The following is a 12,728-nucleotide window of genomic DNA, read 5'->3' on the forward strand; positions in this document are numbered from 1 at the left end:
GAAACTCATTAGCACAAGGCAGAGCTACATTCGGATTCCCGACGTCAACATTATAGTGTTTCGTTGTCATGCAAGGTCTCTGCTCCTGCTCCCCACATAACAACGCAGGACATGGTGAGGCCAAAAAGGAACACCCACGGAGCCATAGGTAGGGGAGTCATACCACTATATTCTCGTTGGCGGCTGGGTTGGAGACACAGGAAGGAGGAGCCACACGATCCGCAACCTGCCATCGGATTCTCTGTCTGCCAGCCAACCAGCCAGCTAACCAACCAACCTCCTAGCATACCACGGCAGTTATATTAGTGGCTAATAGCTAACTGGTTACAGCTGACGGCCACCCAGCCACAGAGGATGGCCATCTGATTACAGCTGATGGACATCTAATAACTGAGCCAGCACCTTTCCACATGAGGCTGAGAACCCGGAAACTGCTCTCTGGGACTCTGTCCCCACATTCGCTTTAACTACTAAAACCCTGAAGCATAATTTATACAGTTTTTAAAATTTCATTCTAACTTTTTACATTAAAACATGCCATATGTCACATAGTTAAAAACTTCCTTTGCCCTGGCTTTCTGTGTCCGTGTGCAGGTAGTTTAGAGAGGATAACTCTGCCCATCTCTTCCTCAATCCTGATTGGTGAGTGACATCGATCAGTCCCAATTTCCCCACTGGGTGGAGCTAACTCTAAAGATTTGATCTTTTTCTTTCATATCTATCCTGGACTAGGGGCAAGGAGCATTTCTGGGATAAAGTGTCTCCTTAGAAGACCCAAACATTCCCTCAAGCAGGATGTCCCAAGGTCTGGACTTGGGGATAAGCTGTTGGGGACAAGGGGAATATCACAAATCCATTTGGCTAGTGATCGGAAGCCAAATCTCCACTTAGCAATTCTCCACTTATCAGTAAAAATGCAGACATTTGGGTCTCTGTTTGTCTACCTCTTCTTATTTCTCAATTGGTTCCAGGAGAGGAAGAAAGGGACGTGAACATGCTTACCCCCTAAAACTGCAACAATCATTAAAATCTACTTACAATATACCCATTTATTGCAATCTGATGCATAGAGTCATTAACGGACTTCAGTAAATCCAGCACTGTGTCAAGTGCCTCCTTTAATTGTTCAGATCCTTCACAGCCTTTGCTACATTTTAATAGCTCCTATAATTAGAAGTTGAGAATTAATATTAGGCAGATATTAATAGCTTGAGAAAATGAATAAGATTTTGGTCAACATGCTTTCAAGGAGGACTCCAAAGATAACGTCACTTTTTTGAGTGGTTTCTTTCATATGCTATCTGTCACATTAATACTATATTTAATAACAATGTCAAAATTGGAGAAGAAATGGCATGTTGACTAAATTGTATAAAGCAAATGGCATTCAATGCTTTTGGAGCTGAAGAACAACAGCTATTAGGACACACTAGAGATTAGTTTTTAAAGCAATGACACACCTTTTGGTCCTCTACATACAACAATTTGTTTTATTCATTATGCATATGCCATAGAACACTGTGAAAATACATTTTAAAACAAGCTATGTTGTACTTACACTTAACACAGCATTTTCACATTACATGAGGGATGTGTCATCTTCACTTTCCATTGAGAAGGACGTATGAAATAACAGTCGCAAAACCGTATGAAATATTTGTTTACCTCTTTTTAACAACAGTAAAAGTTCTGCAGTAAACGCTATACATATGTCAACATAACTTGCACGGGTAATTAAATAGCTAACAACATGCCAGATAATCGCAGCTTTACATTTATGCCTCCAGCCCTCGCATAGCTGCAGTGAACCGAAGGAGCATACTGCATTGATTCTACTGCCAACTTCAGCCTTTCCAGTCATGGAGTCCACCTATTTCTAGTGCTTTCTATTCAGCTACTTCCTTTTCAATGGTTTTGGCACATCTGACCCCGAGAAATAAGTAAAGAAAGAAACAAATGCTCAATATACTTACCTTCAACAGTAACTGATATTTGGTAATTCGTTGCACTGGTTTGAGTAAATAGGAATCCAGACCAAGTCTGTGTTTTAATTTTCTTTGACATTCCTGTCATTCAAATATAATTACCAATAAATTTAAATTAAGACATATACCTGTAAAAATGGCAAGTGTTCATTGATTTCGACCCAATGCATGCAGGTTTCTTAACATTTCAAGGAAAATCTACCAGAAAAATCGCTGTTACATATGGTATGGCCATTAGAGGTAGTATATCTGAAAAACTACAGTAAACATTTCAAGGATTTGAAAGGTAGAAAATTCCAAAATTTCAAAGACTGAAAGTTTTAACATATAAATTTGTGTTGTTCTGGAATGCTTACAAGGTGAGAAAGCAATGAATGACTAGAAAGCAATGAAAGAATGAATGAAGCAATAGATGAACATAACTAAAAAGTTCTTCAATATATCCAAGAAAATTAACAAAAGACTCAGCTCCACAGCCCAAGGACCAGAAAAGAAATAGGTTATACTGAATATAAATCAGACTGGGCATGAGAAGAGGTTTTTTTGTTGTTTTGTTTTGTTTTTAATATCACTAGAAAAATACAACCATCATCACCTGGTGCTATATTTCATTTGATTATTGGTTCAGTGCCACTATAAATATAAGGGTTATGACTTTGGGTCCTGGGAACATTGTAGGGCAAGACGGGGGCTGGATAGGATGAAATGTGCGTATAGGAAGTGCAGAACACAAAGGGAGTGGGAGGAGATATACCTATGTAAGATCCAGGACCCCCTTCTGAATACGGATAAAATCCAATATACAATCTAATTCAAACAATTTTCAACTTATAGTTAAAGATAGTGGACCAATACATGCATTTAGCTCTCCTCACTCATGAAACCCAACTAAACTGATGGAAAAGTTATTTTTACAAGGCAAAACCCAACGTTACAAAGATGGGAGAGGAAAAATCGTTGACAAAATTTGGAAACTGGAAACCAAACCGAGCGCACTCCAGAAAAGTAAATTTCAAGTTGGCAGAGGGAAAAGCCAGGGAACACCTCAATTTATGTTATAGAACACCTTTTCCCCTCTAAAATGAATTATAGACATCAAGGACCTCTGAAAGTGAGAGATGAAGGCGGGGTTTGAAAAAAGATGGTTGTTGAAAGACTGTTAAGAAGTAATTAGATACTAACAAGTGTTGCTGAGGTTGTAGAGAAATCAGTACCCTCATATGGTGCTGGGAGGAACGTAAAATGGTGCAGCAACTTTGGCAAACAACAGTTCTTTAAAAAGTTAGAGTTAGCGTACGACCCAGCAATTTCACACCCGGGTATATAGCCAAGAGAGATGAAAATACATGTCCACACAAAAACTTGTACACAACTGGTGGAAACAACCCAAATATCCATCAAATGATTGAGTGAGTAAATAAAAAGGGGAACATTCATACAATGGAATGTTATTTGGCCATAAAATGGAATGAAATATTGACACATGCTACAATGTGGGTGAACCTCAAAAACATTATGCTGAGTGAATAAAGCCAAACACAAAAGGCCACATGTTTCTTGATTTCATTTATATTAAATGTTCAGAATAGGCAAATCTATAGAAAGCAGATTAGTCAGTGCAGAGGGTTGGGGGGTAGGGGAGGGAGGAAATGGGAGGCAACTACTAAAAGGCATGGTGTTTTTTTTTTGACTGATGAAAATATTCTTAAAATGATTGTGGTGATGGTTGCACAACATTGTGAATACAGTAAAACTATTGAACTGTACATTTTAAATGGATCAGTTTTATGGTATTTTAACTACATGTCAGAAAAGCTATTAGCCTCCCCCAAATTAAGTGAGCATAAAAACCTAAAAGCAACAGCAGCAGCAGCAGCAGCAGCAGCAGCAGCAGCAGCAGCAGCAGCAGCAGCAAGCCATGCCACTGGGCACAAGTGGGAGGCTGCCTCTCCCTCCGCATAGCAGAACGGATGTTTACCTGAAAAGACTAAAACGGAAGGCCTTTGGACTAGGGAATACTAGGTCCAGATGAGGGCAGAGTACCATATTAAAAGCAGAGATTACTTGAATATGTATGTACCAAATGAGAGACTCTCAGCCTTTTCTCCTCACCTGGCTACAAGAACACTGGCAGCCAGTTCCTTATTCACCAGGTAGCAGACTGAGCAGTCTGAAAGAAAGGATCTAAAGATACAGGTATTGGGGATCCCCCCAAGGAAACAGATTGAGACAAATCACCCAATAATAAGGAACATGGTCAATAAACCCACATATGCCCAGGCAACTTCCAATGAGCTTTTTAGTGCTTATTCCTAATGTAAGTAGACAAATATGTATCATTAGACTTTGAAGAAAATATCTAATATGAGTAACAGGAACAAAATGAAGAAAAGGAAAAACAATCTGAAAGATAATAGAAACTATGGAGGGAGGATAAAACTATTTTAAAAAGGAAAACTTATAATTATTATCCTCATATGGATAAGTAAAACAAACACATGAAACAAAAACCGGGTTCTATTGAAAAGAATACTGAGAGAACAACAAAGGGTAGAGGCTCTTCAAAATTAAAAACATAACGGCAGGAACTCAATAGAAGGACTGGAAGATAAACTCCAGAAAATAGAGCAAGAAGACAGTCAGAAAATAGAAAGGAAAGATAAGATAATTAGAGGACTGGCCCAGGATACAACAGATGTAAAATAGGAATTCCAGAAAGAGAGAACCGAGAAAGTCGTGTGGAGCGAATCAAAGAAAAAAAATCCAAGTGAATTTGGACAAGAGGTTCCAAATTCAAAGGATCACCACAAGACTAGCATAATGGATGAAAATAGTGCCAAAATCACGGCACAGCATTGTGAAATTTCAGACCCCTGAGAATAAAAGAAGTTCCTGTAAGCTTTTAGAGAGAGGACAAATTAGGTCACATGCAAAGGAACAAAAACCAAATTAACATCAACTTTTGCAACAGCTACACTGGAAGATAGAAGACAATGGGGCAGGGAGCATTTGAGATCTTGCTCCCTGGCATATGTTGTCAGTTTGGCTCAAATAAACTCTTATAAAAATTAAAAAAAAAAAAAAGAAGAAGAAGAAGACAATGGGGCAAATGCCTTCAAAATGCTGAGGGAAATTATTTCTACATAGAATTCTATACCCAGCCAAGCTAGCAATCAAGTGTTATGGTAGAATAAAGACATTAGCAGATATGCAACCTCTCAAAAACTTTTACCTACCATGCACTTTCTCAGTAAAATTACTGGAGGATGTGTTCCACCAATCAAGTGAGTAAAACAAGAAAGAGAAATATATGACACCTAGGAAACCAGAGAGCCTATGCAAGAGACAGGTGAACAGAATCTCCAAAATGATATTCACCAACATTAAAAGAGCTGAATGTGGTTGTCTCTCCAAGCAGCGTGTGTGCATGTGTGTGCATGTGTTCTGGGGAGAGGTGAATTGCTCATATATATATATTTGCTCTCTCTATATATATAATTGCTCTTCAATATATATACATATATATATATATATATATAACATATATATATACTTTACTTAAAGTAGAAAATGAATTTATAAATAAAAAGTATCCCAGTATCTTCCAGAAAGAGTAGATCCAAAACCTGAATAATTACTATACCTGGAAAAAGGCGCACTCTGAATACTTCCTCCAAATTGCCTCTGATCTGGGCTTATTCAGACAATATTTTGCGTATATCTGAAAATCATCTTTCTGTGATAAAAAGCAAATTCAAATGTATTACCAATTTGTGAACATGTGCTTTTCTGATCAAGAAAGGCTAAGCATTATAGGGAATGGGGCCTAAACGGGCTGCCACACTGACAGCTGGTCAGGAGCCCTCTCTGTAGTCCAAGTACAGCATGCTCATTAGTCCCGGTAGACGGACACATAATTACCCAAGTAACTGCATAACTTCCACTTACCAAGTTCAAGAGTTAGAGGGAGAAAAAAGCCTTCTCTGAATGTACTATCAAAGCAGACTCATTTTTTTCATAACTATGAGTTAACAGGGTACCAAGAATTCTGCTGTTTCTATGCTGTTAGTCACTTGGTTTCCTGGTGAGTGACCTCGTAGCTAACTTCCAACCAAGGTCCTTGGTTGATCACTGGGACATCACCATCGTACCATACCCCACTAGACATCTGCTCATGCTCTTCTCTCCCCGGGGGAATATTTATTTGATGCTTAGCGAATGGACTGCCTCCTGTTCACTCTTTTACATTCATCTCATTAGTCATGTCTTCTAGAAAGCCATCATTTATACCTCTAGTCTATGTAAGATGCACCTCTTGGATCCTACAGGACCCTTTGTATATCTCTAACATAGCACAACTCACACTGTACACATAGGATTCCCTGTTTTTCTCCATGAATAGTCTTGGGCTTAGTATTCGCATTGCCTAGCACAGTGCTTGGTACATAGTAGGTTCTCAGTAGATGGCGTCGAATGAATGAGCATATCAAAAGGCATTTATTAAACCACTACTGGTTGCCAGGAACTCTGCTAATCTTATGAGAGGTACAAAGATATATAGGATATGGACCCTGCCTCACAGTTTTCCATTGAGTTGGAGAAAGAATTTATGAATATATGTAAAGATGCATAGAAAATGTAAAATCCCCAATGAGTATCAGTCATTAAGTCCTACGAGAGTCCAAAGGAAAGAGAGATTGCTATTGGTTAGGGAAGAATTTGGTCATAGTTTAAATGTGTTTCAAGTTAGGGTATGTTGAGAAAGGTAATAACACACAATTCTTTCTTAACCTTAGTTTCTCCCTCCATGAATACTTGCTGAGATAAGGTATCTATTAGGAAGCTTTCAATAAACACCTCTAGCAAACTGACTCTCAAATCAAGGCAGAACTGATATTTCAGGAACAGGAGGAACTAGATAAGCAGAGAATGTTCTGAAAGGAAACTGTAATGGAGGAGAGTATGATTACAAAGCCTGGAAAATCAACTGTACTAAGTACACTCTTGGGACATGGAGAAACAAGCCTCCCAGAATGATCTCGGAGAATAAGAAAAACCGACAGCTCTCCGTTTTGCAGCATTCTTGTGATAGATGCCTTGGGTCTGAAAGCCAGACTACATTTGATTCTAAGATTTTACATGTATTAAAGGGGAATACCAGGAATCACCTAGGCTAACAATTAACCAAGCCAAGAATGGTTGTGCTAAGATGATCCCAACTCTCACAGCTTCATAGCAAGGATGGTCCTTGGACTCCTGGGATCACCCAGGGGTCAGTGGTTGCAAGCTGAGCCATTGATGCATTTGATAGCACAGAATACAATGGCCGTTTGCACGCTCACACCAGTTTCTGTAACAAAACCTGGTTTAGCATTAAATACTTGAAGTGATGTGTCTCCTCCAAGAACATAAAGACATAAAAAACAATACCTACCTTGTCTCTAAATCTGTCCTTATACAATGAGTGGCTATTTTGGTGGTCCATATTTACATATTTTAAAATAATAATTGAACTAACCCTTTCCAGGAAACAAGGTCCCACTCTTTCTGGAGAGTCAATGCAGTTTTCCAGACTGTTCATGAAAAGGCTATGAAAATTTCAGAGAAAAAAACATTACATATTTTTATGTGAAACATAATAAATTGGTCAATAACCCTTTACACAATATGATGAAAAAAATTCAATTTAACAATTACATACTTGTTATGGAATTCATATATTTCTGCCATATTTCCAAAGAGTACATCCTTTTTATTTCTCAGGAGAGGTGGCATAAGATCAAACATTTCTGGATTATCCATCTCCGCTCTATAGCCCTACCCAAAATAAATGCATTTATTCATTTAAAAAATATCCATATTAACATTTGATTGGGCTACCAAAGGTGTAGGTACAGCAAAATGTATAGGGGGTTAGTGGGTGAAGCTGTCTGTAATTTTAACATTCAAACCTAGTTCACCAAATTATCCATTATCATTATTATTTCTTTTCAGAAAGTAGGCCAAGGAAGTGAAAGCTTTCCACTCAATGGGTAGAACAAAGTGACAGCTCTTTGGCCTTCAGGTAACTTATAATGTAGGAAACAAAACAAACTAAGTACAAAAAATTGTATTACAAGTCATTAACTTCTACTTAAGCTAGCAATAAGTGTTTAGGTTTTTTCAGACCAAATTCATATTACAACATTTGTATGAAATGATCGTTTTTCTCCCCTTTTCAGTTCTGTACATCACAGCCTCTAAACAGTACCCTGGGAATAGTTAGAACAATCTGTTGTATCCCTAAGAAAACAGCTTATTTTCTGTAATAAATTATGAATCCATTAATTCTCATTCCGGAGGGAGAACCTGAACACACACATCTGACAGACATGCAACCTCTGACTATTGGAGAAATACCCACTGCTGCCATGTGACAATCCAGGAAGGAGAGAGAAAGAGCAGACTGCCCTAAACACTTCCTAACAAACATAGCAGAGGAGCATTCGGGAAAAGATGGCAAAATACAATTTGAGTCCCTTACCAACAAAACAGTGAACAGCTCACGAACATACACCTTCTCAGTCTGTATCAGCTCATTTAGGACATGGCTAAAATGAAAAGACCATATTTATCAGTATTTTATTGCTTTAGAATTGTATTGCAATGTTTCAATTATCACCAGTATAAACTCTCTAAAGTAAAAATTGTTAATGCACAGGAACTACCAATGGTTTTGGTTTTATCATCAAAATAGAAAAAAGTACCATCCATAAAACTCTAAAATACATTTAAAAGAAAGGGGAGCAGGGCTCAAGTGTCATTTTTAAATGAAAAAATTCTTTACCTCTAACTCACTAAGCTTAAGAATCAATTTACTAAAAACTCACAAACTCTATTCCTAAAAATATGGGAAATAATTTTGGGGGACAGCACGGTTTCTGAGCTATAATTCCCTCCTTCTACCTCTCTCTCAAAAAGAAATATCCGCATTTTAGGCACATTTTTTTCCCTTTTTCCAGTAATGTTCTGAAATTTTCCAAGACATGAAGCGGATTTATTAAGCTGGTGTTCCCAAGTACACATCATACTTAAGCTTCTGTAGTAATTTTGCTTACTGTCTCTTTAAAATAAAATACATTTTCCTTCTGATGTGATTTCCAACTGACATCAAATTTAAAATTCATTTCCTAACTCTCCAGTATAAGTAACCTTTTAATTAAACTTCTACCTTTGGCCCCACTTTTATTTTTAACCTTTAAAGCATTAACATTTAACAATCTTTGAATATATATATATATATATATATATACACACACATATATACACATATATATACATATATACATATACATATATATATATATATATATATATATATATATATATATATATATATATATTACATACAGAAGGTGCCAAAAATGTATATACATTCTAAGAAGGGAAAACTGTATTACAAATGTAATACTCAATATATACTGGTAACAAAAAATGAATACAAGTCACGTTTGACTTCTGCAATGACAAGAGGTGCTCAAAGTGTTACCATCAGCGTCCAGACACTTCTGATTATGGTGAACTACTGCCTGAGCAACGCTGACCAAAGTGTCCACTTGTATACATTTTTTGGCACCCCCAGTATATATGTCTACATACACCTTGCTCTAAAATACTGGCTACTTACACCTCTGTGATATAAAATTTAAAAGGTGAGTATTCTTATGTTTGGAATATTAACATAATATTATAAAAGTGAAGAAAACAATGATTATTAATATCTAGAAATAATAATGTATGTCTACATAATCCTTTCTAGCTTCGGGAACCCTGTCCTATTCACTCTGCCGTCTTTTACGAAAGAGGAGACTAAGATTCTGCAGAGGTCTAGTTAACTTCACATCACATAAACAGAGCACAGGTTGGGCAGGCCTAAACCCCATTTCTGACACCTCTTCTAGTGCTGTTTTCATCACACTCAGTAGAACCCCATTGTGTGAACTCAAAATGCCAAACGTGTCGATCCTGAACACTGAATCAGTGACTCCTACTGGTAGATGTGTATATGAGTGTCTGTTAATAAATAAAAGATACTTCTTTAAAACATCCAAGCTATTGTCATTGTTCAAACTGGAGGATTGACCAGAGCTGTTCTTCTCCCGACAATCATGCACCACTTCAATCTGAAATGATGAAAATATAAGTTAAATGAGCATATGTGTAGGTACAGATCTTCTTCAAGGAAATTTCGCTCAAATTAAGTTTTCTCTAGGTCCTAACTGTTCAGATAAATTGAAAACTAACACTATGATGATTATTTTTTCAGAAATAACTGTGGTATGTACTAGTAAAAAATGATTTGAGTTGCCTAAGAGAACAGACTTAACATACAGTTAGAATTTATTTTACATAGTAATGTTTCATTTATTGGGCACTTGGGGGAAATGATGTTAATTCATAAAAAGTTGATCGTCCACATAACTAAAATTTATAAATGAAGGACCATAATGGCTTTTTAACCTTAATGAGTTTTGATAGAAACCTTTCTGGGAAATATTACATGAATCATTGAATTCTTTAACCAAGGATACAGAATATCACTGACCCTTTCCCTAATGACTCAGTGGCATCGAACGTGAACATGAATGATACGATAAAAACCTAAAGATAAACTCCAGGGCTAATAAAATGTGCAGAACTGTCTACTGTTTCTTGAAATGGCTGTAACCTGTTCATCTGTCTCTGCTCTCTGCCACCTGTCAGTCAGTTGTTGCTACGAGTGACGAGTGACCTCCTGATCCTAAACTGCTGACTTATTTTACAGACTCTATGGGACTTGGACTGCCTTACCGAGTCAACTGCATGAGATTTATCACACAATGAGGTTATTTGCGCTTTAGAAGCATCGGAAGTGCATTCCAGGGATCTGGCTGTACTGGACAGCTGAGCTGAGCAAAAAGCCTGAACTCCAAGGACATATAGCATTACTTTGTAACAAAATGAAGCACGGCACCCAAAATGAAATACGGAATCTATCAGCTAAAAAGCATTTCCACAGAATATGACCTAGTTATTACAAATACACTTGAAAAGGAACAAACATTTATTGACTATCTTCTATATATTGTGCAGGCACAGTCCTAGCTGCTTAACACACATTATATCAAATCTACACAGCAATTCTGCAAGCTATGGCATACTTATCCCCATTTTACAGATGGGAACACTGAGGGTCAGAGAGGTTTAGCAACAGGGCCCAAGTTGCATATCTAGTGATGAAACAGGGTCAAGCGTATGGTCCGCCACCATTATCATGCTCCCTCTTTGAGAGTGTTTGATTTATGTCTGCTCAATGTACCAACTGTTATCCTCATTTTAATACTGAAATTAAGACAGATAGGTATGCACCATTTACTCCTAAGGGATTTCTAAAATACAAATTTGGAAAGTTTTGAAACATAAATTTATGCTTTTAAATACCTAAGGACCAGGCAAATTAACTTCCATTGGAAGAATATGTGCATTTTGGAACTGGGTTCATTAGCTATAGATTTCACCAAGAAAATGTACAGTCACAACTGCCTATTGTTTTTTTCCTGGAGATACGCAAATGAATAAATATACACAGTGAAATGTTAAGGTAGTCACGAGTTGAAACTAGAACTGAAAGACATGTAAGACTATGAAATTCGGCATTCAGCCTGTTTCCTTCCAGAAACCAGTTGTGGCTGTACAACATGATAACCGGGCAAGCCATGTCAGTACAGGCCATTCAGTACTAGCCTGTTAACAACTGTATGAAACATTTAGAATACTACCATCTGCCACACATTATTCAAAGTTCTTCACAAATATTAGATTAATTTATCCTTACACTAACTTCATGATGAGGGTGTTCTATTATTATCCCCATTTTATAGATAAGGAAACTGAGTTCCAGAGAACTTACCCAAGATTATACAGCCACCAAATGATGGAACTGGGATTGAAAGCCAGGCAGTCTAGTCTAACTCTACAATCTGTATCATTATGACAAACTGCCTCTTGGAAGTATGTTCTTGTCCTTATTTACCATCAAGAACACACAGAGAGCATGTAGATGGATTAAATGCTCCAATCAAAAGACATAGGGTGGCTGAATGGATAAGAAAACAAGACCCTTATATGCTGCCTACAAGAGACTCACTCCAGATCAAAACACACACACACAGACTAAAAGTAAAGGAATGGGAAAAAGATATCTCATGAAAGTGGAAACAAACAAACAAACAAACAAAAAAGCTGGGGTAGCAATACTTATACCAGACAAAACAAACTTTAAAACAGTCTATAACAAGAGACAAAGAATGACCCAGAAATCCCACTTCTGGGTATTTATTCAAAGAAACTGAAAAAACTACTTTGGGGGACATGTGCATCCATATATCCATGTTCATTGCAGCATTGTTTACAATGGCCAAGATGTGGAGGCAGCCTGGGTGTCCCTGAATGGATGAATGGATAAAGAATAAGTGATACACACACACACACACACACACACACACACACTGGAATATTACTCAGTCATAAAAAGAATGAAATCTTGCCATCTGCAACAATATGGATGGACCTGGAAGGTACTGAGCTGAGTGCAGTAACGCAGAGAAAGACAAATGCCATATGATTCCACTCACATGTGGAATCTACAGAACAGAATAAAAGAAGAAACAAAACAGAAACAAGCTCATAGATAGAGAACATTTTGATGGTCGCCAGATTGGGGGG

General features: G+C 37.4%; 1 protein-coding gene across 9 annotated transcripts in view; it reads right to left on the minus strand.

Annotated features, from left to right (window-relative positions):
* The window catches only part of MCF2 (MCF.2 cell line derived transforming sequence), a 79,114-nt gene that overhangs the window by 22,426 nt on the left and 43,960 nt on the right, over positions 1-12,728 (minus strand). For all 9 annotated transcript variants that reach the window (XR_012493309.2, XR_012493308.2, XM_088794722.1 and 6 more), the window contains 7 exons: positions 10,059-10,147; positions 8,509-8,575; positions 7,687-7,802; positions 7,504-7,573; positions 5,629-5,721; positions 1,974-2,066; positions 1,039-1,164 (listed from right to left, as the gene is read on the minus strand). Coding sequence is in view for 7 of the 9 variants with exons in the window: in XM_088794722.1 (XP_088650848.1) it covers positions 1,039-1,164; positions 1,974-2,066; positions 5,629-5,721; positions 7,504-7,573; positions 7,687-7,802; positions 8,509-8,575; positions 10,059-10,147 (654 nt within the window). In the remaining 2 variants the exon portion in view is untranslated. The remainder of the gene's footprint in view (positions 1-1,038; positions 1,165-1,973; positions 2,067-5,628; positions 5,722-7,503; positions 7,574-7,686; positions 7,803-8,508; positions 8,576-10,058; positions 10,148-12,728) is intronic.

This window comes from Rhinolophus sinicus, chromosome 18 (genome assembly GCF_057876585.1).
Source record: "Rhinolophus sinicus isolate RSI-liver-muscle chromosome 18, RSI-T2T, whole genome shotgun sequence".
Taxonomy (NCBI): domain Eukaryota; kingdom Metazoa; phylum Chordata; class Mammalia; order Chiroptera; family Rhinolophidae; genus Rhinolophus; species Rhinolophus sinicus.